This window comes from Haliotis cracherodii, unplaced genomic scaffold (genome assembly GCF_022045235.1).
Source record: "Haliotis cracherodii isolate W230 unplaced genomic scaffold, xgHalCrac1.p SCAF_8, whole genome shotgun sequence".
In the NCBI taxonomy this organism is placed as follows: domain Eukaryota; kingdom Metazoa; phylum Mollusca; class Gastropoda; order Lepetellida; family Haliotidae; genus Haliotis; species Haliotis cracherodii.
In genome coordinates this window covers 13,676,869-13,702,368 of record NW_027266341.1, presented here as the reverse complement: position 1 = coordinate 13,702,368, position 25,500 = coordinate 13,676,869, and the positions used below count along the sequence as shown (strand labels likewise).

The following is a 25,500-nucleotide window of genomic DNA, read 5'->3' as shown; positions in this document are numbered from 1 at the left end:
CCTGGTTTGGTTCCCCAACTGGTGATGTATAATTCCTCTACAGTCAAACGGGAGTAAATATGGCCATGAGGAATTGAACTTAATTAACATTATTTATACCACAGAAATGCTTATTCATTGAAGAACATTGTGTACCATGTTAAAAATTTGTGTTGCAGGGGCCGATGTCCAGAGTGGTACAACAAGTCATTTGGCTACATCTGCTGCAACTCCATGGAGCGTGTCCGAGACTCCTTCCGTCAGCAGACCGACCTCCCCGAGACAAATGTCTAGTGCTTTATTGAACCATGACAAGGGCAGCCATTGCCTAGCACGGTGTGTGCAGATATTATGGATAGACGACTAAGGATGAAGCACCTTGCTTGAATTATATCGTAGATGGAGTAGCAGGAAGCCTAGCTGATATTACACGGACTGATGTCAACGGATGTGTTTGTGTTCACGTCTGCTTGTGATGTCTGTTGAATGAGTAGCATGCACTGTGACTGCTCCACACAGGGCTGTGATGAGACTTGTGCCTTCTGTAATCGTCGGGAAGTTGATATTGTGACTGAGTGTGAGGACGATGATTCGGCTGTTCAGTTTCTGTATCATGGACAAATTGTGTTCACTGAACAACTTCATGGATTACAAGGCACGGGTTGGTTTGCTACCAATCCTGCGACTGAAACCTTGCGAGCATGGACTAAGTCAGTTGTTGAATAGTGCTTCTGGATATTACTGAGATTGATGCTTGAGTGATGCTAGTACATCTGTGTAGGTAAAGACTAACTGCATCCTATGGGTTGCCTAGGCAACAAAAAAGTTGCCTTGGACAACAGGTGCATATGGACTAGATGATAAAATGGCAGCTAGATGCTTTTCGGAGAGAATGTATTATTCAGGGCCCTCCAGTTAAATAGTGTGCCATGATTGAAGTAAGGGGCACTAAGTCTATGTCGTGATACACAGAGCATAACTGTAAAGCATAAATACATTGTACAATTTTGTTGATAACATACACATGTTACTGCTGTACATATTTGTTACAAAGTATGGAAGACTGAGGAGGACAACATCACAAGAATTGTGTTCTATTTATATATAAAGTAAAGGGCAATTATGGCCCTGTTGTGTTCCATACATTGTGATTAGCTGGTGTTACACTGATACAAGGGAAGGTTAAAGAATGTTTTTGTCCAGTTCTGCATCAGCTCTGACTGTATTCTTCCAGCTGTAGGACCCAAGGGCAGGAGGTGTGTATGTATATTTTGGCAGCAATGGAGATCCATACTATGTGGGCTTGGGACTCCATATATTAGAGTAGAACATTTCAGTTGGTGCTTTGGAGAAGCTGAAACAAAGCGATTTTCTGTACCTACCTCATTAATTTGTTAAGAATGGTGAAAGGTTTATTCAGTAATTAATTAGTGTCCAAAATCAACTTGGATTTTGCATCAAGCTGGACGATTGAGTGCTAATGTTGAAATTAAATTGTTATTCAAGGGGATGAGTATCAATACCTGCCGAGGCATTTGAAATATCACACTTTCTGAGTTATAGTGCTATGTGGATATATCCATTGCCTTCAGTTCTAGTCGCAGATAATGTAGTTACGTACATACAAGATTGTACACACAAGTATGATACAAGATTGTACACGCAGATATGAATGCATTCGCCGTGCAGCATTGTTGGAAACATCAACCCATAATCTTTGTGAAACTACTTTCTATTCAGGTATTATTCAGCCGAAAAGTACACTCACTTCTGCAGCTTTAACTTTTCACTCAACTCAACTGTACGCTATCTCTGTGATATCATCATTTGAGATGAGTGATATCACCTACTTCTCCATGTGATAACAGTGTAATGTGTTCTACATTGTAGTGAGACCATGTAATACTAAGAGACATAATAGTGTACAATACTGATATATAGACTGCATGTCAGTGTACCAACAAGCTACAGGCCAAAGTTGTACATTTCTAGATGCCATGATACATGCATTTAACACCACTGTACCTCTCATTCACCTGTATAATAGCACCATCGTCTGTTTATGTGTACATGTCATCGATCATAACTCCTATATGCTGCCATTCATGGCCATGGTAAATAAATATGACAAATAAAAAGACTTGTTTTGTTTCTGTTGACTGCTGCATGTGTGAGCCAAGATACTCCCAGGTATAAATATTCTGGAGCAGAAATAATTCAAATGTAGAAATTGAGCGTTGGAAGGAAAAAGCCATCATCCTGGGTACATTGTTCCACAGGAACCAATACTGCTGGTATATCTATTCCCCCCAAACAAATGTTCAGGGGGAAACATTTACTCATTCATTTAACTTTGATCATCGGCCTTGGTAGAAAAATTCATATGTAGAAATTGACCGAGGGAATGGGCATATTGTTCCACAGGTCAAATGTTTGGTGTGGATACAGAGAATATGACATGAAGCCAGTAATTATTGAACTGACATGGTGTCCTTGATCAACATAGCATAACATCTCTCCACAACAACTAACAGCTGACAACAGGAGGTGGAAAGCATGAACGTTAGGGTTGGGACGATACACCCAACTGTGCGATCCGATACGTATCACGATATCTTGCTCACGATCCGATACGTATCATGATACTTGCATGTGCACTTTTCTGTGGTGCGTGAGCCACATTTTCACTGCTCATTTTCACTAGTAATTAGTGTTTGGTGTAACATTTTATGAAGAATACATTTAAGGTAAGAATCGATACTTTTTACTATGTGTGCGATTGTGATTGATACTTGTATCAAGGTAAGAAATTGCGATCTACTGATGCATCAGTGAATTGTCACACTACTTATGAACATCTATACACAACACAACTAACAGCTCACAATAGGTGGTAGATAGCATAAACATCTATACACAACACAACTAACAGCTCAAAACAGGTGGTAGATAGCATGAACATCTATACACAACACAAACAACAGCTCACAACAGGTGGTAGATAGCATGAACATCTATACACAAGACAACTAACAGCTCACAACAGGTGGTAGATAGCATAAACATCTATACACAACACAACTAACAGCTCAAAACAGGTGGTAGATAGCATGAACATCTATACACAACACAAACAACAGCTCACAACAGGTGGTAGATAGCATGAACATCTATACACAAGACAACTAACAGCTCACAACAGGTGGTAGATAGCATGAACATCTGTACACAACACAACCAACAGCTCAAAACAGGTGGTAGATAGCATGAACATCTATACACAACACAACTAACAGCTTACAACAGATGGTAGATAGCATGAACATCTATACACAACAACTCCAGACAGGTGGTTTTAAGGCATGAACATCATACACAACACAACTTACAGCCCACAACAGGTGGTAGATAGCATGAACATCTATATACAACACAACCATCAACTCACAACAGGTGGTAGATAGCATGAACATCATACACAACACAACCAACAGCCCACAACAGGTGGTAGATAGCATGAACATCTATACACAACACAACCAACAGCTCACAACAGGTGGTAGATAGCATGAACATCTATACACAACACAACCAACAGCTCACAACAGGTGGTAGATAGCATGAACATCATACACAACACAATTAACAGCTCACAACAGGTGGTAGATAGCATGAACATCTATACACAACACAACCAACAGCTCACAACAGGTGTTTGATAGCATGAACATCTATACACAACACAACCAACAGCTCACAACAGGTGGTAGATAGCATGAACATCTGTACACAACACAACCAACAGCTCACAACAGGTGGTTGATAGAATGAACATCTATACACAACACAACCAACAGCTCACAACAGGAGGAAGATAGCATGAACATATGTACACAACACAACTAACAGTTCACAACAGGTGGTTGATAGAATGAACATCTATACACAACACAACTAACAGCTCACAACAGGAGGAAGATAGCATGAACATATGTACACAACACAACCAACAGCTCACAACAGGTGGTAGATAGCATTAACATCTATACACAACACAACTAACAGCTCACAACAGGTGGTAGATAGCATTAACATCTATACACAACACAACTAACAGCTCACAACAGGTGGTAGAATGAACATCTGTACACAACACAACTAACAGCTCACAACAGGTGGTTGATTGCATGAACATCATACACAACCAACAGCTCACAACAGGTGCTTGACACCATGACATCCACAACACAATCATCAACTCACAACTAGTGGCATGGGCAAATACTAAAAGTTGCATGTGTTGATTCAAGTCTTATTGACCTGACGTAGGTAATATGTGAACTATGTTATAGGTTCATGCCATATCTGGCAACTAGACACACGACAGTGAAACTGACTTAGGACCAGTTCAAAAGTTTGATGTCCGATAAAGAGATTAGATCCTTAACCCCTAAACTTCAGGAATTAAGATTTTTATCCAACATCATACTTTTGAACTGGCCCCCGTAGAGGATATAATTTCTATCAACTTCATCAACAAAGTTCTGTTAGAAAGCTCTACGAAAGTTTACCTATATTGTATGTAACGGGTTATGGCCACCTTTCACAGTGCAGCCTTTTACAGCATACAGGAACTAGCTTGGGGATTCTTAATTCCAGGGTCCTGTTTTATAAAATATCCAAGCACTAAGAGTGCTTTGTGAACAGAACCCAGAAGGATATGACAATTATACTTATATGTGACCAGAAAGATATGACAGTTATACTTGTACATGACCAGAAGGATATTACAATTATACTTGTACATGACCAGAAGGATATGACAATTATACTTGTACATGACCAGAAGGATATGAAATTATACTTGTAGGTGACCAGAAGGATATTACAGTTATACTTGTACATGACCAGAAGGATATGACAATTATACTTGTACATGACCAGAAGGATATGACAATTATACTTATATGTGACCAGAAGGATATGACAATTATACTTTTAGGTGACCAGAAGGATATGACAATTATACTCGAAGGTGAAACCTTTTGAATTATATAACTCATTTAACTGATACATTGTACCAGCGAATTTCTGTTTTCTCAAATTATTTTCTTAAAATATGAAGCTGACTGCATGATTTACTGTAGATCTAATCATATTTTACGAGTGCTTCAAAAGGAGGCAGACGCTTTCAATTGTTCTTTTGTGTTAACAGGTACTATATTTCAATGGTACCATGTTCCTTAATTTCAAATGCATTTGATCCATTTAAGGCAGTGAAACCCATGGTTACGGATATTGTGCTGACAGACTGAGGATCGTTATCGGGAATTGTGTTGAAAACATCACTAAATGGATTAGTTCTAGTGTGTTATACGTTTACACTTAAATACACGATCACCTATAAAACTTAATCACATATTCGGCGTTTGGTCAATTACCGATATTTGATCATTGTGTTCAGAGAAATCTGCCAGGACTATAAGATTATATCTCCTTCGCATTCTTTGCACAAACTACTTTGAAAATTGAGAGGTGGGCAGGGATATTCTACACCTCTCACCAAGATTTAGTACGATACATTTACGGATACAAGAACACATGGGAATAGGTATGAAGACGACCTTAGGTTACACTACAACTGCCTTTCTACGGCAACTGGGGTATCATTGGGTGTGGACAGCACCCGCAACTCATACTTACATTTCACCATGAATGCGAAAGGTGATACTTTCCCCGCAACTCGGAACATTCTGACCAGCAAAATACACCCCAAATATCTACTGACCACGTTATTCACAGGGAAAGTCTAGCACCACATGGCTTTCTCAGAATGGAGCCCACGCGATCAGGGACAGTTGTGTGTAAATCATGTCCAGGCACCTTGGTCGTCCAGGTATAACCTCGTACTAGGATTACAGACATATTTAAACTGACAGGCAAAAGAAAATTTTACGTTTGAACATTGGATTGATTTCTAGATACGGAAACTTTCCCCAAATTTAAATTATAATTTGTCGTAATTAAAATCCTTTTTTTTCTTTAAAGATTGCTGTAAATTAATCACCGAAACACAACCAACACGTGTGTTTCTGAAAGCTCCAATTCTGGTCACGTTGATCTCTTTAATCGTGAAAGTTTGATGTACCTGCAAGTTGGGTGCAACACGACGTTACTTGGATCTTAGGGTATAAAAGCTCTAGAGCTGTCTTCTGTTTCACCCAAATCAGCGTAAAAAACAGACATGTCAAGGCTGTCGAAAGAAGAGAGAGAGGACAATAGGTATGATACAGATGGGAGCTACACATGACCATGTGTCAAGATTGTTCGGTTGTTTGTTTGTTTGTTCGTTTGTTCGTTTGTTGTTTAACGCCACACTCAGCAATATTCCAGCTATATGATGGCGGTCTGTAAATAATCGAGACTGGACCAGATAATTCAGCGATTGACATCATGAGCATCGATCCACGCAATTGGGATAAGATCACATGAGTGGTAGACCATCCCCCACAACCCCCAGCGAAGACCGGTATCTACGTGTCATACACGTTAGGAACAACTTCGTCAGTGACGTCATCGTCAGCAACTTCCCTTGTACACCCTGTCAGTCTAGGAACGATATATCGAGGACACAACGGCAGCATCGACGTCAAAGATTGAGACGGGCAGGGACCATCAGCCAATTAAAGAACAGAAACTGGGAACGGGCAATCTTTTCTGACTTAAGTCGATTCCAGATTTTCAGTCCTGAAGTCAGACTTCGTGCTCACTGTCGACGGGGAGAGCGAACGACACGTTCTTCCATCCATTGGGTCGTGCCATTCAGCGGCGGTAGCGTCATGGTTTTCGAGCGTTATCTGTGGATAGCAGAAAACGGATCTCGGATCAACGCCAATCTCACGACACAACGCTACGTGGATGAGATAATTCGTTCAGGTTTTCATCCGTAGCTGCAACAAAACCCTTGGACCATATTCCACCAAGACAACGACCGATCACACACAGAGCGAATCACCATGAACTCTCTCAACGCCAACAATATGAAGGTTTTGCCCTGAACAGAACACATCCCCTAACAAATCTCCAATATCATTTGGAACGTAAAATTAGAGCAGGACAGGTTCCTGTGATGACTGGGTAAGGTTTCTTGCAAACACTTGTAGTAAAGGAATGGCGCCGCATTCCACCTCAAGTCATATCTACATTGTAGATATCGCTGCAATGAAATTGCATCACAATGCTTTGCAGACCATTGTGACGTCATTGTTACCATGATGTCACAATCAAATGACATCACTAATGGCTCTGCCACTGAAGCTGTTAGCAGTACTTTTTACACTGAAGACACTGCTTATTACTGTCTACAAACTGAAAAGGTGGAAGAATGATGTTGGATGATAAATAAAATCTCACCCACGTGTCTTTTGATATCAAATATATAAACGAGTGTTGATATATTTGATATCAAAAGGCACGAGGGTGAGATTCTCTATATTGACAAACATTGTGACCATCTTGTCACCATGACTGACATTAAACGGTTTACTAAATGCATTGTTGAGTGATCGAATACCGAACAACTTTAACAACCCTCATGTGTGCCCCGTATACGTTTTATTTTATCAACTTGCCCTTCAATAATTTCTCATGTTTATGCAAAATAATGTATTTGGCAATTGCAACTGTCATTTCTCTTCTGTCAGTGATCGTGATATCTCGCTTCGTATGGTTTCTTTTGTCAGTGGGGCGGTGGGGTAGCCTAGTGGTTAACGTGTTCGCTCGTCACGCCGAAGACCTGGGTTCGATATCCCCACATGGGTACAATGTGTGAAGCCCATTTCTGGTGTCCGACGCCATGATATTGCTGGACTATTGCTAAAAGCGGCGTAAAACAATACTCACTGTCTCCTTTACCAGTGAGTGTACATGAACATGCTCCTTCTTACCGAAGTGCCACACTTTTGCAAGTAACTAATGAAACAGTTCCAAGATGGACCATGTGTATCCTACGCGATATGGCACTCAAAAAGAACCTTTTACAAACTACATTCGCTGTTTAATGTTAAGTAAGTAAGTGAGCATTGTTTCACGTTGTTTTGAGCAACATCTCAACAATAACTCGACATGACAGCAGGTTGGGACAATACTTAGGCGAATCGTCGCAACATCTGGCATACTGTTGAAAGCTGGGGCGGTGGGGTATACTATAGCCTTGTGGTTCAATCGTTCGATCATCACATGGAGTTTTGTTTTGTTTGTTGTTTAACACCGCATTCAGTAATATTCCAGTTATATGACGGCATTTTGTAAATAATCGAATCTGGACCTGACAATCCAGAAATTGACATCGATCTACGCTATTGGGATACGATGACATGGATCAACCTGACCGCCCGGTCCAGTTAGTCGCCTCTTACGACAAGCATAGTTGCCTGTTACAGCAAGCACGGGCTGCTGAAGAACTTTTCTCTACCTGGATGTTCACGGGTCTCCCCCACATGGTAACAATGTGTGAAGCGCATTTGTGGTGTTCACCACCGTGATATTGCTGGAATGTTGCTAAAAAGCTGCATTAAATCCTATTCCACTCACTCACTACAACCTTAAAACGTTACCTTTCTGAATTTGTGACCATGTTATATACTATGTATTCCTACACTTACCTTACAGTTATTTTCAACAGTCCTTAAACAATCACAAGGCAAGAAATCACGTGGAAGTATATATTCTTCATGGGTAGTCTTCAGTAAATAGTAGAAACATTTAATGATAAGTGTATCAGCTCAGGTTCATCCCGAAATATGGGAAATTTTCACCGGTTTTCTCGGATAATTTAACATTCTCCGTCTGCTTCCATTCCGGGAGACTTGAATTAACGCGCATGAAAAGGTCGTGCAACGGAAATGAGCCCCGATTGGTTTAACCCGTAACTCACGTGACAATGCTGGCGAACACCTGCACCAATGTTAATTGGATATATACATATATGCCATTGTACAATTAATCACAAAATGGATCCAAATTATTATTTTTATTATGAAATTGCTTCTGTAATAGAAATTAAAATTAAGTGGAAAAATAAGTATTTTCTATTTGACTTTGACCCTGGATATTCCTGGAGTAAGCCAGATAACTCCTGCATCTTTCTCATAACAGTTTTTAATTTCAGCATATTCCACTGGTTCGTTTTAACTAACAGTGGATCACCGGGACTTTAGGATTCATGTACTGTCTATCATTCCATGCAGAAGTATCTGTTACACTGTTACTCTGCCTCATAGCATTCACTCACCTGATGAAGGAGTAAGCATAGACTCAGTAACGTTGTGTTTTGTCATAATAAAGAAGTTGATATCCATAAATTCTCTTCCTTATTTCTGAATATCTAAAAACATTTTCTACTATCTAAATAATGTTTCAAACGATATGTCAAAGGCTATTTAAAGTATTTTAGCCATCAAATAAGTAAAAAATTCAAAAGTTTTTAAACATTAAGTTGCAGTACCACTGTATAATCGAAATATAGGACGAAAAGGATACAGATAATTATCCTGCTTGACTATGTTTAAGTTTTAAATTCTATCTCCTCAAAAGAACACATATATTTATATTTCTAAGATGCTTGGCTAAAAGATCAAAGGCGCCGAGAGTTTTAACTATAATAGTTCAGGGCAATACTATAATGTAATACACTACACGTGGGGGTAGAGCAAACTTTATTTCTTAATTAAATATTTGTAGTACTCTAGGTACGTCTCTACAATTATCTTTCGGATTTCGAAATTATGGGAAAAAACACATTCAGACTAATGAAATAGAACATCTTTGAATGGGGAAAAAGTTGCTCGAATAAGCAGAGACTGATATACATAAAATATATTGTTTTATGGTCTCTGATGTAAATCACAAATGCATGTCGCAGCATGTCGCATACATTATTTCGCTGCAAAATGCTGCTGCTGACTTGGTTGGTGCACGTCATCGTATCCTTACTGAGTAGATCGATGCTCGTGATGTCAATCACGGAATTGTCTGGTCCAGACTCGATTATTTACAGACCGCCATCATATAGCTGGACTATTGCTGAGTGCGACAAACAAAAAATGCTACAGGTGTAAGGATATTGTAGGAACGCTTCAATCAATTTTGTTCTTTTCAACGTCGATTATTCTAATGTTATCATTTTCAAAATCAAACCTTACTTCAATATAAACATGTCTCTCTAATATGTCTATTGTAAACGTTTGAAAACAATGAATTCATAGTGTCATTACTCATAAGTAACATGCACTGAATTGGATAGTGACTTCAAGCTATTTTCCGGATTTTAACCTGTCAAGGGCAGATCACTCTAGTCTACGATCCCCTGCTCCCTTTTTTTTACATTTCCTTCTTCCATATTCTATAGTGGTAGTTTCACAAGATTGCTGTAGTTGTCTGGTTCAGCGCATATGAGCATGCAAGTGATCTGAGTTGAAAGATAAATATTTCCCTCATCAAATCATCGAATGTCATCGCATGATTCGATCACTACTGGCATATTTTATATTTTTGAAGTTAGTCTGCTAATGAAATGAGACCGTTTGTCATTATGCAATGTTAGCAGCAAATATTGCTTGTGAGATTACTCAATATGTCCTTCAAGATATTGCTTTTATAATCAAACATTGGGGGAGTACTGCACTTTACCGGGCGCACTTTTTGCAGATCCAATTAGCGCTGTGGGGGCTCGAACGCATTAATTAATGTGTTAATTAGCCGACGCTCTACTACTGGACCACCAGCGTCATCACATGTAATCAGTGCTCGTTTTACGGGTCATAGAATCCCTATCAACATGCATGCATAATTCAGTAAACAATGAATTGCACATGTTCTCCCATTCATCTTTTCTTGAAACCACACCCACCATTGTTTATGTCAACATGACCAACCAATGGGATTAACCAGATTAATGCTTGAAAAGGTAAGAATTTATGGCTAACCCTTGCCCAAAGCAAGCTAACCCTAAGGACCGAAAAGGGGTGTTGGATGGTAAAGACGTGTAAGTTTCATTAAGACTGAAAACGGGTATTGGATCATAAATACGTGTAAGTTTCCCTAAGACCGAGAATGAGGGACCTGTACTGGGGACATGTACTAACCCGGGATCCCTACAGGGTGACCAATTGGGTTGCTGGGGAGCCGTACTAACCCGGGATCCCTACGGGGCAACCAGCTTGGGTTGCTGGGGAGCCGTAGTCACCTGGGATCCCTACGGGGCAACCAGCTTGGGTTGCTGGGGGGCGTACTAACCCGGGATCCCTACAGGGTGACCAGCTTGGGTTGCTAGGGACCTGTACTAACCTGGGATCCCTACAGGGTGACCAGCTTGGGTTGCTAGGGACCTGTACTAACCCGGGATCCCTACAGGGTGACCAGCTTGGGTTGCTAGGGACCTGTACTAACCCGGGATCCCTACGGGGTGATCAGCTCAGGTTGCTGGGGAGCCGTACTAACCCGGGATCCCTACAGGGTGACCAGCTTGGGTTGCTAGGGACCTGTACTAACCCGGGATCCCTACAGGGTGACCAGCTTGGGTTGCTAGGGACCTGTACTAACCCGGGATCCCTACAGGGTGACCAGCTTGGGTTGCTAGGGACCTGTACTAACCCGGGATCCCTACGGGGTGATCAGCTCAGGTTGCTGGGGAGCCGTACTCACCTGGGATCCCTACGGGGCAACCAGCTTGGGTTGCTGGAAACCTTAGTAACCCGGGATCCCTACGGGGTGATCAACTTGGTTTGCTGGGGAGCCGTACTAACCCGGGATCCCTACGGGGTGATCAGCTTGGGTTGCTGGGGACCTGTACTAACCAGGATCCCTACAGGGTGATCAGCTTGGGTTGCTGGGGAGCCGTACTCACCCGGGATCCCTGCGGGGTGATCAGCTCGGGTTGCTGGGGAGCCGTACTCACCCGGGATCCCTACAGGGTGATCAGCTTGGGTTGCTGGTGACCTTAGAAACCTGGGATCCCTACGGGGTGACCAGCTTGGGTTACTGGCAACCTTAGTAACCTGGGATCCCTACGGGGTGACCAGCTTGGGTTACTGGCAACCTTAGTAACCCGGGATCCCTACAGGGTGACCAGCTTGCTAGCAGTACTTTTTACACCGAAGACACTGCTTATTACTGTCTACAAACAAAAAGGTGCAAGAATGATGTTGGATGATAAATAAAATCTCACCCTCGTGTCTTTTGATGTCAAGTATATAAACGAGGGTTGATATGTTTGATATCAAAAGATACGAGGGTGAGATTCTCTATATTGACAAACATTGTGACCATCTTGTCACCATGACTGACCTTAAACGGTTTACTAAATGCATTGTTGAGTGATCGAATACCGGACAACTTTAACAACCCTCATATGTGCCCCATATACGCTTTATTTTATCAACTTAACCTTCAATAATTTCTCATGTTTATGCAAAATAATGTATTTGGCAATTACAACTGTCATTTCTCTTCTGTCAATGATTGTGATATCTCGCTTCGTATGGTTTCTTTTGTCAGTGGGGCGGTGGGGTAGCCTTGTGGTTAAAGTGTTCGCTCGTCACGCCGAAGACCTGGGTTCGATTCCCCACATGGGTACACTGTGTGAAGCCCATTTCTGGTGTCCGACGCCATGATATTGCTGGAATATTGCTAAAAGCGGCGTAAAACAAAACTCACTGTCTCCTTTACCAGTGAGTGTACATGAACACGCTCCTTCTTACCGAAGTGCCACACTTGTGCAAGTAACTAATGAAACAGTTCCAAGATGGACCATGTGTACCCTACGCGATATGGCACTCAAAAAGAACCTTTTACAAACTACATTCGCTGTTTAAAGTGTTAAGTAAGTAAGTGAGCATTGTTTCACGTTGTTTTGAGCAACATTTCAACCATAACTCGACATGACAGCAGGTTGGGACGATACTTAGGCGAATCGTCACAACATCTGGCATACTCTTGAAAGCTGGGGCGGTGGGGTATACTATAGCCTTGTGGTTCAATCGTTCGATCATCACATGGAGTTTTGTTTTGTTTGTTGTTTAACGCCGCACTCAGTAATATTCCAGTTATATGACGGCATTTTGTAAATAATCGAATCTGGACTAGACAATCCAGAAATTGACATCGATCTCCGCTATTGGGATACGATGACATGGATCAACCAAGTCAGCGACCTGACCGCCCGGTCCAGTTGGTCGCCTCTTACGACAAGCATAGTTGCCTGTTACAGCAAGCATGGGCTGCTGAAGAATTATTCTCTACCTGGATGTTCACGGGTCTCCCCCACATGGCAACAATGTGTGAAGCGCATTTGTGGTGTTCACCACCGTGATATTGCTGGAATGTTGCTAAAAAGCTGCATTAAATCCTATTCCACTCACTCACTACAACCTTAAAACGTTACCTTTCTGAATTTGTGACCATGTTATATACTATGTATTCCTACACTTACCTTACAGTTATTTTCAACAGTCCTTAAAAAATCACAAGGCAAGAAATCACGTGGAAGTATATATTCTTCATGGGTAGTCTTCAGTAAACAGTAGAAACATTTAATGATAAGTGTATCAGCTCATGTTCATCCCAAAATATCGGAAATTTTCACCGGTTTTCTCGGATAATTTGACATTCCCCGTCTGCTTCCATTCCGGGAAACTTGAATTAACGCGCATGAAAAGGTCGTGCAACGGAAATTAGCCCCGATTGGTTTAACCCGTAACTTTGACATCACGTGACAATGCTGGCGAACACCTGCACCCATCTCATTCAAATCAGGTCTTAGATCTCGCTTAACGGTTTCGGCTTTGGAAAACTGTAAATGCATACTATTCTTAGGCTTTATGGGATGAGCAATGTTAATTGGATATATACATATATGCAATTGTACAATTAATCACAAAATGGATCCAAATTATTATTTTTATTATGAAATTGCTTCTGTAATAGAAATTAAAATTAAGTGGAAAAATAAGTATTTTCTATTTGACTTTGACCCTGGATATTCCTGGAGTAAGCGAGATAACTCCTGCATCTTTCTCATAACAGTTTTTAATTTCAGCATATTCCACTGGTTCGTTTTAACTAACAGTGGATCACCGGGACTTTAGGATTCATGTACTGTCTATCATTCCATGCAGAAGTATCTGTTACACTGTTACTCTGCCTCATAGCATTCACTCACCTGATGAAGGAGTAAGCATAGACTCAGTAACGTTGTGTTTTGTCATAATAAAGAAGTTGACATCCATAAATTCTCTTCCTTATTTCTGAATATCTAAAAACATTTTCTACTATCTAAATAATGTTTCAAACGATATGTCAAAGGCTATTTAAAGTATTTTAGCCATCAAATAAATAAAAAATTCAAAAGTTTTTAAACATTAAGTTGCAGTACCACTGTATAATCGAAATATAGGACGAAAAGGATACAGATAATTATCCTGCTTGACTATGTTTAAGTTTTAAATTCTATCTCCTCAAAAGAACACATATATTTATATTTCTAAGATGCTTGGCTAAAAGATCAAAGGCGCCGAGAGTTTTAACTATAATAGTTCAGGGCAATACTATAATGTAATACACTACACGTGGGGGTAGAGCAAACTTTATTTCTTAATTAAATATTTGTAGTACTCTAGGTACGTCTCTACAATTATCTTTCGGATTTCGAAATTATGGGAAAAAAACACATTCAGACTAATGAAATAGAACATCTTTGAATGGGGAAAAAGTTGCTCGAATAAGCAGAGACTGATATACATAAAATATATTGTTTTATGGTCTCTGATGTAAATCACAAATGCATGTCGCAGCATGTCGCATACATTATTTCGCTGCAAAATGCTGCTGCTGACTTGGTTGGTGCACGTCATCGTATCCTTACTGAGTAGATCGATGCTCGTGATGTCAATCACGGAATTGTCTGGTCCAGACTCGATTATTTACAGACCGCCATCATATAGCTGGACTATTGCTGAGTGCGACAAACAAACAAATGCTACAGGTGTAAGGATATTGTAGGAACGCTTCAATCAATTTTGTTCTTTTCAACGTCGATTATTCTAATGTTATCATTTTCAAAATCAAACCTTACTTCAATATAAACATGTGTCTCTAATATGTCTATTGTAAACGTTTGAAAACAATGAATTCATAGTGTCATTACTCATAAGTAACATGCACTGAATTGGATAGTGACTTCAAGCTATTTTCCGGATTTTAACCTGTCAAGGGCAGATCACTCTAGTCTACGATCCCCTGCTCCCTTTTTTTTACATTTCCTTCTTCCATATTCTATAGTGGTAGTTTCACAAGATTGCTGTAGTTGTCTGGTTCAGCGCATATGAGCATGCAAGTGATCTGAGTTGAAAGATAAATATTTCCCTCATCAAATCATCGAATGTCATCGCATGATTCGATCACTACTGGCATATTTTATATTTTTGAAGTTAGTCTGCTAATGAAATGAGACCGTTTGTCATTATGCAATGTTAGCAGCAAATATTGCTTGTGAGATTACTCAATATGTCCTTCAAGATATTGCTTTTATAATCAAACATTGGGGGAGTACTGCACTTTACCGGGCGCACTTTTTGCAGATCCAATTAGCGCTGTGGGGGCTCGAACGCATTAATTAATGTGTTAATTAGCCGACGCTCTACTACTGGACCACCAGCGTCATCACATGTAATCAGTGCTCGTTTTACGGGTCATAGAATCCCTATCAACATGCATGCATAATTCAGTAAACAATGAATTGCACATGTTCTCCCATTCATCTTTTCTTGAAACCACACCCACCATTGTTTATGTCAACATGACCAACCAATGGGATTAACCAGATTAATGCTTGAAAAGGTAAGAATTTATGGCTAACCCTTGCCCAAAGCAAGCTAACCCTAAGGACCGAAAAGGGGTGTTGGATGGTAAAGACGTGTAAGTTTCATTAAGACTGAAAACGGGTATTGGATCATAAATACGTGTAAGTTTCCCTAAGACCGAGAATGAGGGACCTGTACTGGGGACATGTACTAACCCGGGATCCCTACAGGGTGACCAATTGGGTTGCTGGGGAGCCGTACTAACCCGGGATCCCTACGGGGCAACCAGCTTGGGTTGCTGGGGAGCCGTAGTCACCTGGGATCCCTACGGGGCAACCAGCTTGGGTTGCTGGGGGGCGTACTAACCCGGGATCCCTACAGGGTGACCAGCTTGGGTTGCTAGGGACCTGTACTAACCTGGGATCCCTACAGGGTGACCAGCTTGGGTTGCTAGGGACCTGTACTAACCCGGGATCCCTACAGGGTGACCAGCTTGGGTTGCTAGGGACCTGTACTAACCCGGGATCCCTACGGGGTGATCAGCTCAGGTTGCTGGGGAGCCGTACTAACCCGGGATCCCTACAGGGTGACCAGCTTGGGTTGCTAGGGACCTGTACTAACCCGGGATCCCTACAGGGTGACCAGCTTGGGTTGCTAGGGACCTGTACTAACCCGGGATCCCTACAGGGTGACCAGCTTGGGTTGCTAGGGACCTGTACTAACCCGGGATCCCTACGGGGTGATCAGCTCAGGTTGCTGGGGAGCCGTACTCACCTGGGATCCCTACGGGGCAACCAGCTTGGGTTGCTGGAAACCTTAGTAACCCGGGATCCCTACGGGGTGATCAACTTGGTTTGCTGGGGAGCCGTACTAACCCGGGATCCCTACGGGGTGATCAGCTTGGGTTGCTGGGGACCTGTACTAACCAGGATCCCTACAGGGTGATCAGCTTGGGTTGCTGGGGAGCCGTACTCACCCGGGATCCCTGCGGGGTGATCAGCTCGGGTTGCTGGGGAGCCGTACTCACCCGGGATCCCTACAGGGTGATCAGCTTGGGTTGCTGGTGACCTTAGAAACCTGGGATCCCTACGGGGTGACCAGCTTGGGTTACTGGCAACCTTAGTAACCTGGGATCCCTACGGGGTGACCAGCTTGGGTTACTGGCAACCTTAGTAACCCGGGATCCCTACAGGGTGACCAGCTTGCTAGCAGTACTTTTTACACCGAAGACACTGCTTATTACTGTCTACAAACAAAAAGGTGCAAGAATGATGTTGGATGATAAATAAAATCTCACCCTCGTGTCTTTTGATGTCAAGTATATAAACGAGGGTTGATATGTTTGATATCAAAAGATACGAGGGTGAGATTCTCTATATTGACAAACATTGTGACCATCTTGTCACCATGACTGACCTTAAACGGTTTACTAAATGCATTGTTGAGTGATCGAATACCGGACAACTTTAACAACCCTCATATGTGCCCCATATACGCTTTATTTTATCAACTTACCCTTCAATAATTTCTCATGTTTATGCAAAATAATGTATTTGGCAATTACAACTGTCATTTCTCTTCTGTCAATGATTGTGATATCTCGCTTCGTATGGTTTCTTTTGTCAGTGGGGCGGTGGGGTAGCCTTGTGGTTAAAGTGTTCGCTCGTCACGCCGAAGACCTGGGTTCGATTCCCCACATGGGTACACTGTGTGAAGCCCATTTCTGGTGTCCGACGCCATGATATTGCTGGAATATTGCTAAAAGCGGCGTAAAACAAAACTCACTGTCTCCTTTACCAGTGAGTGTACATGAACACGCTCCTTCTTACCGAAGTGCCACACTTGTGCAAGTAACTAATGAAACAGTTCCAAGATGGACCATGTGTACCCTACGCGATATGGCACTCAAAAAGAACCTTTTACAAACTACATTCGCTGTTTAAAGTGTTAAGTAAGTAAGTGAGCATTGTTTCACGTTGTTTTGAGCAACATTTCAACCATAACTCGACATGACAGCAGGTTGGGACGATACTTAGGCGAATCGTCACAACATCTGGCATACTCTTGAAAGCTGGGGCGGTGGGGTATACTATAGCCTTGTGGTTCAATCGTTCGATCATCATATGGAGTTTTGTTTTGTTTGTTATTTAACGCCGCACTCAGCTTGGGTTACTGGCAACCTTAGTAACCCGGGATCACTACAGGGTGACCAGCTTGGGTTACTGGCGACCTTAGTAGCCCGGGATCCCTACGGGGTGATCAGCTCGGGTTGCTGGTAACCTTAGTAACCTGGGATCCCTACGGGGTGACCAGCTTGGGTTACTGGTGACCTTAGTAACCCGGGATCCTTACAGGGTGACCAGCTTGGGTTACTGGGGAGCGTACTAACCCGGGATCCCTACATCCAATCAAAATACTTGTTCTTTCATGATTTGAACTAGCAAATAGCCTTTGTACTCCAGCTAAATTCATTATTAATGACAGTCATTTAAATTTGTTTTCATATGTTGAGGGCTCACTCAGCTGAGAACATGATTTGGAAGGAAGATCTATACCAAACTCAAACTCATGAGTGAGAGAAAATATGCACTAAGTTATGTCAAGAGAGATGGACAGGTTTTATAAAAAATATTTTACAAGGATTGTCTAAAGTATGCACAAATTTGACACCAAACCCTGTTGCCATGGTTACATGCCACGTTAACACTGCTTCTGTATTCCTTTTTTCCAGAGCCGTTCTAAAAGTGAACTGAAGGCAGTTTGAACATGGAGGATGAAGAGGAGGACATACACTCACTGCTGCATTTGCGAAAACATCGGACAGCATTTGTCAGGATGGTATCCTGGGAAATTGGGAATAAGGCTCAGAGACTGCCAAAAAGGAAAAAATCTGAAGTAGTCATGGGGAAGACTGGAAATACAGACTCTGGAACTGATTCAGATAGTGTTGAACTGCCTGAATCAGAAACAAGTGACATCGATGCAGAAGTTGAATGTGACAGTGAGAGCAACAAGGGAGAATATTCTTCATCAGAGGAAACAACTGACCCTGCCATAAATGAATTAGTTGCAAGCAATAAAACCAAAGAAGAGATTAGAATGGAAGTATTATTGGATGAATCTGACCTGCAAGTGCATGAACCTGAGACTCAGCAGTACAGGGCTCCCAACAAGAGGCAGAAACGCAAAAAGAGGGCGCGCAGACGTGAAGACATGGCGTCAGCCATTCCCTACAGGGATGTTGAAATCCTTGATTTTGATTGTATGAACTTGGACAGAGAGGTGGAAGTGACTGTTCAAAGGAAGATACCAAGCTTGGTGGAGATATGTATGAAGACATTGTGGGAGTTTAACTTGGTGAGAACTGGAAGTACAAATGTTTCACAACAAACTGATATTCCTGCAGGGATGCAGCATGAATTGTTTATGTGGAGATCGACCCAGCACACGGCAACTGCCCAACTGAAGTGGCTGTACCGGTTGCTGGGCGACGGAGAGGAATCGTTACAGACTGATTCATATTACCTGTTAGGGGGGGTCACAGACGAGGAAGGTGCTGGTTTGAGGCAGTCAGTGTTACAAAGGGCAACTCGCACTGTGTGGAACTGTAAAGTCTTGGGTTATGAGGAGTCTCCGAACTTTATGGAGTATAGTGGGACAGAGGCGTCTGATTGGCTGCCCTATAGCTACATGAACAATGCAGAAATAGGCCCATTTTTGAATCATGTCTCATATTGGTGGAAGCTCCCTACTTCCCTGTTGTCAGGTAAAAGTCAATGCATGAATCCTCATGCACACCTTCCTTGTTTGTCCAGGGTGCTATATCTCCATTCTATTATGATAATACACATGACCAATTCCTTACCATTGCTTTCTTTTGAAACCGACCCGTGAAGATCCGGGGTAGAATAGGTCTTCAGCAACCCATGCTTGAAGTGACTTGGCAACTGTGCTTGTCATAAGAGGTGACTAACAGGATCGGGTGGTCAGGCTCGCTGACTTGGTTGATGCATGTCAACATATCCCAATAGCATGGATCGATGCTCATGATGTCAATCACTGGATTGTCTGGTCCAGACTCGATTATTTACAGACCGCTGTCATATAGCTGGAATATTGCTGAGTGTGGCGTTAAACAACAAACAAACAAATCTTTTGAAACCAACTGGCACAGACACAGACCCGAGGACATAATCAGGGTGAATATTCAACCAGCAGAACACATTACATCCTTCATTATCCTGTGTATTTCTATACTATTTCCCTAAACTCATTTCCTGCCCTAGCTTCAGGTCATGTTTGTATGGGAAGTGATGTAACCCTCTCCATCTCTCTTATCATCATCAGGGTTGGTCCGGTAGCCTAGTGGTTAAATCGTTCGCTCGTCACGCTGAAGACCCGGGTTCAATCCCCAACATGGGTACAATGTGTGAAGCCCATTTCTGGTGTCCCCCGCCGTGATATTGCTGGAATATTGCTAAAAGCGGCGTAAAACCATACTCACTCACTCACTTATCATCATCACAAAGTAGGGAATAAAAAGTAAATTGATTTGATGGCTACTTTACATGTTTTAATGTCGTTCAAATTCAACTTAAAACAAAGGTTTGGTAGTAAATGGGTCAAGGGTATTTGTTGTGACAGAATGGAGATGTTATACACATTTAATAATAATTAAGAATACTGTAAATCTTGAAATTGAATTGTGAATTATGTGCGAAAAATGCAAGTGGTCTTAGCTCGCATTAATTAACATATAAACAGTGTGTTGTTTTTAGGAAAACACTGTTTATTATTTTAATGGCAGTGCTCTACTCAGGGCTAATCAGCGATGCTATTTGCTGTTTGATTGGATTAAGATAAGGATATGTATCATTCCACTGGGAATGGGGTGGGGGGATATTGAGTTGCATTTTCGGCAAGAGGTTGGCAGCCGTATTAATTTGCAGACAAATTAATTTCCAGATTTACAGTACATACATGCAATTACAAATACACATTTTTCTACCACATGTAATCCTGATAAGTTGGTAATGATGGCATTGTTCCTCTGATGGTGTCAGTCATTATTCCTCTGATGGTGTCAGTCATTGTTCCTCTGATGGTGTCAGTCATTGTCCACTGATGGTGTCAGTCATTGTCCTCTGATGGTGTCAGTCATTGTCCACTGATGGTGTCTGTCATTGTTCCTCTGATGGTGTCAGTCATTGTCCCTCTGATGGTGTCAGTCATTGTCCCTCTGATGGTGTCAGTCATTGTTCCTCTGATGGTGACAGTCATTGTCCACTGATGGTGTCAGTCATTGTTCCTCTGATGGTGTCAGTCATTGTTCCTCTGATGGTGTCAGTCATTGTTCCTCTGATGGTATCAGTCATTGTCCACTGATGGTATCAGTCATTGTCCACTGATGGTGTCAGTCATTGTTCCTCTGATGGTGTGAGTCATTGTTCCTCTGATGGTGTCAGTCATTGTTCCTCTGGTGGTGTCAGTCATTGTCCTCTGATTGTGTTGGTCATTAGTTCCTCTGATGGTATCAGTCATTGTCCACTAATGGTGTCAGTCATTGTTCCTCTGATGGTGTCAGTCATTGGTTCCTCTGATGGTGTCAGTCATTGTTCCTCTGATGGTGTCAGTCATTGTCCTCTGATGGTGTCAGTCATTGTTCCTCTGATGGTGTCAGTCATTGTTCCTCTGATGGTTTCAGTCATTGTTCCTCTGATGGTGTCAGTCATTGTTCCTCTGATGGTGTCAGTCATTGGTTCCTCTGATGGTGTCAGTCATTGTTCCTCTGATGGTGTCAGTCATTGTCCTCTGATGGTGTCAGTCATTGTTCCTCTGATGGTGTCAGTCATTGTTCCTCTGATGGTGTCAGTCATTGTCCTCTGATGGTGTCAGTCATTGTTCCTCTGATGGTGTCAGTCATTGTTCCTCTGATGGTGTCAGTCACTCATTGTTCCTCTGATGGTGTCAGTCATTGTTCCTCTGATGGTGTCAGTCATTGGTTCCTCTGATGGTGTCAGTCATTGTTCCTCTGATGGTGTCAGTCATTGTCCTCTGATGGTGTCAGTCATTGTTCCTCTGATGGTGTCAGTCATTGTCCTCTGATGGTGTCAGTCATTGTTCCTCTGATGGTGTCAGTCATTGTCCTCTGATGGTGTCAGTCATTGTTCCTCTGATGGTGTCAGTCATTGTTCCTCTGATGGTGTCAGTCATTGTTCCTCTGATGGTGTCAGTCATTGTTCCTCTGATGGTGTCAGTCATTGTCCTCTGATGGTGTCAGTCATTGTTCCTCTGATGGTGTCAGTCATTGTTCCTCTGATGGTGTCAGTCATTGTCCTCTGATGGTGTCAGTCATTGTCCACTGATGGTGTCAGTCATTGTTCCTCTGATGGTGTCAGTCATTGTCCTCTGATGGTGTCAGTCATTGTTCCTCTGATGGTGTCAGTCACTCATTGTTCCTCTGATGGTGTCAGTCATTGTCCTCTGATGGTGTTGGTCATTGTTCCTCTGATGGTGTCAGTCACTCATTGTTCCTCTGATGGTGTCAGTCATTGTCCTCTGATGGTGTCAGTCATTGTCCTCTGATGGTGTCAGTCATTGTTCCTCTGATGGTGTCAGTCACTCATTGTTCCTCTGATGGTGTCAGTCATTGTTCCTCTGATGGTGTCAGTCATTGTCCTCTGATGGTGTCAGTCATTGTTCCTCTGATGGTGTCAGTCACTCATTGTTCCTCTGATGGTGTCAGTCATTGTCCTCTGATGGTGTCAGTCATTGTCCTCTGATGGTGTCAGTCATTGTTCCTCTGATGGTGTCAGTCACTCATTGTTCCTCTGATGGTGTCAGTCATTGTCCTCTGATGGTGTCAGTCATTGTTCCTCTGATGGTGTCAGTCACTCATTGTTCCTCTGATGGTGTCAGTCATTGTCCTCTGATGGTGTCAGTCATTGTCCTCTGATGGTGTCAGTCATTGTTCCTCTGATGGTGTCAGTCACTCATTGTTCCTCTGATGGTGTCAGTCATTGTTCCTCTGATGGTGTCAGTCATTGTCCTCTGATGGTGTCAGTCATTGTTCCTCTGATGGTGTCAGTCACTCATTGTTCCTCTGATGGTGTCAGTCATTGTTCCTCTGATGGTGTCAGTCATTGTTCCTCTGATGGTGTCAGTCACTCATTGTTCCTCTGATGGTGTCAGTCATTGTCCTCTGATGGTGTCTGTCATTAGTTCCTCTGATTGTAAGTCAATGCTCTTCTGATGTGGTGTTAACTTAAATGCTGCTGATGTTGATAATGATAATGTTGTTGCAGCTGTTGTTTTCCAGGTTTATCAAGTGTGTTAGATCTAATGCTACCTCAGCAAAACACTGCCATGACCAAGTCTTGCAAGTCTACCAAATCCACCAATCATATCATATCGCCAATGTCAACAAGAAATAAGAGTATAGCCACACCCCTCAGCCTCATTGGGAAATCACTAAGCCAAAGGTAAATCTACATGCATAAGCACAAGAGAATGTATCACAAATGTCCAACCACTTGTCATTAGATTTTATGAACATGATGAAGTCATAATACTTTTTGGTGAAATTTTGATAATTGTATTTTGGGCATTTATACTGAAACAGAAAAGGTTGTGTGCCGCAGCTCCACACAGGACTTGATAATTCACCCTTAGAAATGAAGAGTTCTCTCTGCATTTATGATCAAAATATATACCGTATTCGACGTAATACGCACACAGGACGCTCTGAAAATTAGAAATAGGGGGCTCTTATTAGAATGGTATTTTGGTGAGAAAAAAGAACAGAGTTGAAAGATAAATTTCGTGATTTATGCTGACAGCCTGAAAATGTTTGTATAGGACAGATATATTTTTCCAGAATTTAAATTGCCCATAATTAAGGGTGCATATAACACATGAGTGCGTATTATGCACGATTAAATAAGTCTTGTGTATATTGATCAATCAGGGGTGCTAATTGGGATTGTTCACTAGCCAATATATTAACAAATATCCCTGTGGGCGCTTATTAGAGCGGGGCGCTTATTACGTCGAATACGGTATGTATCATTGATGCATCTGTATTTATGTTTGCGTAACCTAGTGGTTTCTTCACTCCGTATATTGATACCTGACAAGGGTACAAAGAACAACATTGATGTCTCCCGCCTTGATATTACTGGAATATTGCTGGTATCACTAGGATATTACTGGAATATTGCTGGTATTGCTAGAATATTGCTGGTATCACTAGGATATTACTGGAATATTGCTGGTATTGCTAGAATATTGCTAGAATATTGCTGGTATCACTAGGATATTACTGGAATATTGCTGGTATTGCTAGAATATTGCTAGAATATTGCTGGTATCACTAGGATATTACTGGAATATTGCTGGTATCGCTAGGATATTACTGGAATATTGCTGGTATCACTAGGATATTACTGGAATATTGCTGGTATCGCTAGGATATTACTGGAATATTGCTGGTATCGCTAGGATATTACTGGAATATTGCTGATATTGCTGGAATATTGCTAGAATATTGCTAGGATAGTGCTGTGTTTTTGCTAGAATATTGCTAGGATATGGCTGTTATGTTGCTTACATATTGCTGAAATATTGCTGGGATAGTGCTGACGTAATGCTAAAATATGTCTGGAACATTGCTAGTAAATTGCTAAAATATTGCTTGAATGGCCCTGGAATATTGATAGAAGCCCTCCTACCTAATTCCATCTTTGTTCAATGTTGTGTGGCAGGTACCCCCTGGTGGTGAAGTATGTGTTCCAGGAGGCTGTTCCCTACACACTGTGGGCCAGAGGGAATGTGGACCTGGCTCTGCAACACTTCCACAGCCTGGCTAAACAGAACTCAGGTAGTGGTCTCTGACACAGTTCACAACACTGCTCCTCATTGGAGGAACCTGCAAGTACTTACTTCCGAACACACAATGCCATTTAGAAAGTGGTCAAATGTAATGAATGTTATATTTGGGATAACACTTTCTTAGTAAAGTACAGATTCTCATACTTTTTTGGGTTGAGTCCCGTCCGGGATTTGAACCCACACTTGCCAGAGTGAGGCACCTAATCGCCAGCACACAAAGTCAGCGATCTAACCCACTCAGCCACCGAGGCTTCCACAAAATGAAAGTCTGACAACTGGTAGTCTAGATCACGTACTTTGAGTACCCCTCTGATAAGTGTAAATTGGCACGGCTCCCATGGCCGAATCTGTACTTTACTAAACAAGTGTTATGGCATTGTGTATTCATAGCTTTCATAACATTCATTATACTTACTTCAGAGTTTCATAAACATGTTCCGTTTCAAAGAAAATGTGAAACAAGCTTAATTACATCATTTATAACAGTTTCCCAGTACTATATGCTATACTGCGCAGGGTCCTGTTCTACAAAGTGACTGTATCACTATGATTATCATAAGCCAAAGCGACCCGGGATGATCTTGGGTGGAATAGGTTTTCAGCAACCCATGCTTTCCGTAAATGGCAACTATGCTTGTCGTAAGATGCGACAACGGGATCGGGTGGTCAGGATTGCTGACTTGGTTGATGCACTTCATCATATCCACGGTTCAGAATCACTTATTTAGAGACTGCTGTCATATGCCTGATATATTGCTGAGTGCGGTGTTAAACA

General features: G+C 41.9%; 2 protein-coding genes across 9 annotated transcripts in view; both read left to right on the top strand.

Moving 5' to 3' along the window:
- LOC139450641 (rho GTPase-activating protein 7-like) overlaps window positions 1–2,098 on the top strand; it is a 252,331-nt gene extending 250,233 nt beyond the window's left edge. For all 8 annotated transcript variants that reach the window (XM_071232430.1, XM_071232433.1, XM_071232432.1 and 5 more), the window contains one exon: window positions 159–2,098. In XM_071232430.1, coding sequence (XP_071088531.1) covers window positions 159–273 — 115 coding nt within the window. In that variant the 3' untranslated portion in view covers window positions 274–2,098. The remainder of the gene's footprint in view (window positions 1–158) is intronic.
- Window positions 2,099–15,464: 13,366 nt separating this feature from the next.
- The window catches only part of LOC139449784 (uncharacterized), a 31,140-nt gene continuing 21,104 nt past the window's right edge, over window positions 15,465–25,500 (top strand). The window contains exons 1-4 of the mRNA XM_071231312.1: window positions 15,465–15,873; window positions 18,568–19,602; window positions 23,155–23,317; window positions 24,599–24,714. Coding sequence (XP_071087413.1) covers window positions 18,603–19,602; window positions 23,155–23,317; window positions 24,599–24,714 — 1,279 coding nt within the window. The 5' untranslated portion in view covers window positions 15,465–15,873; window positions 18,568–18,602. The remainder of the gene's footprint in view (window positions 15,874–18,567; window positions 19,603–23,154; window positions 23,318–24,598; window positions 24,715–25,500) is intronic.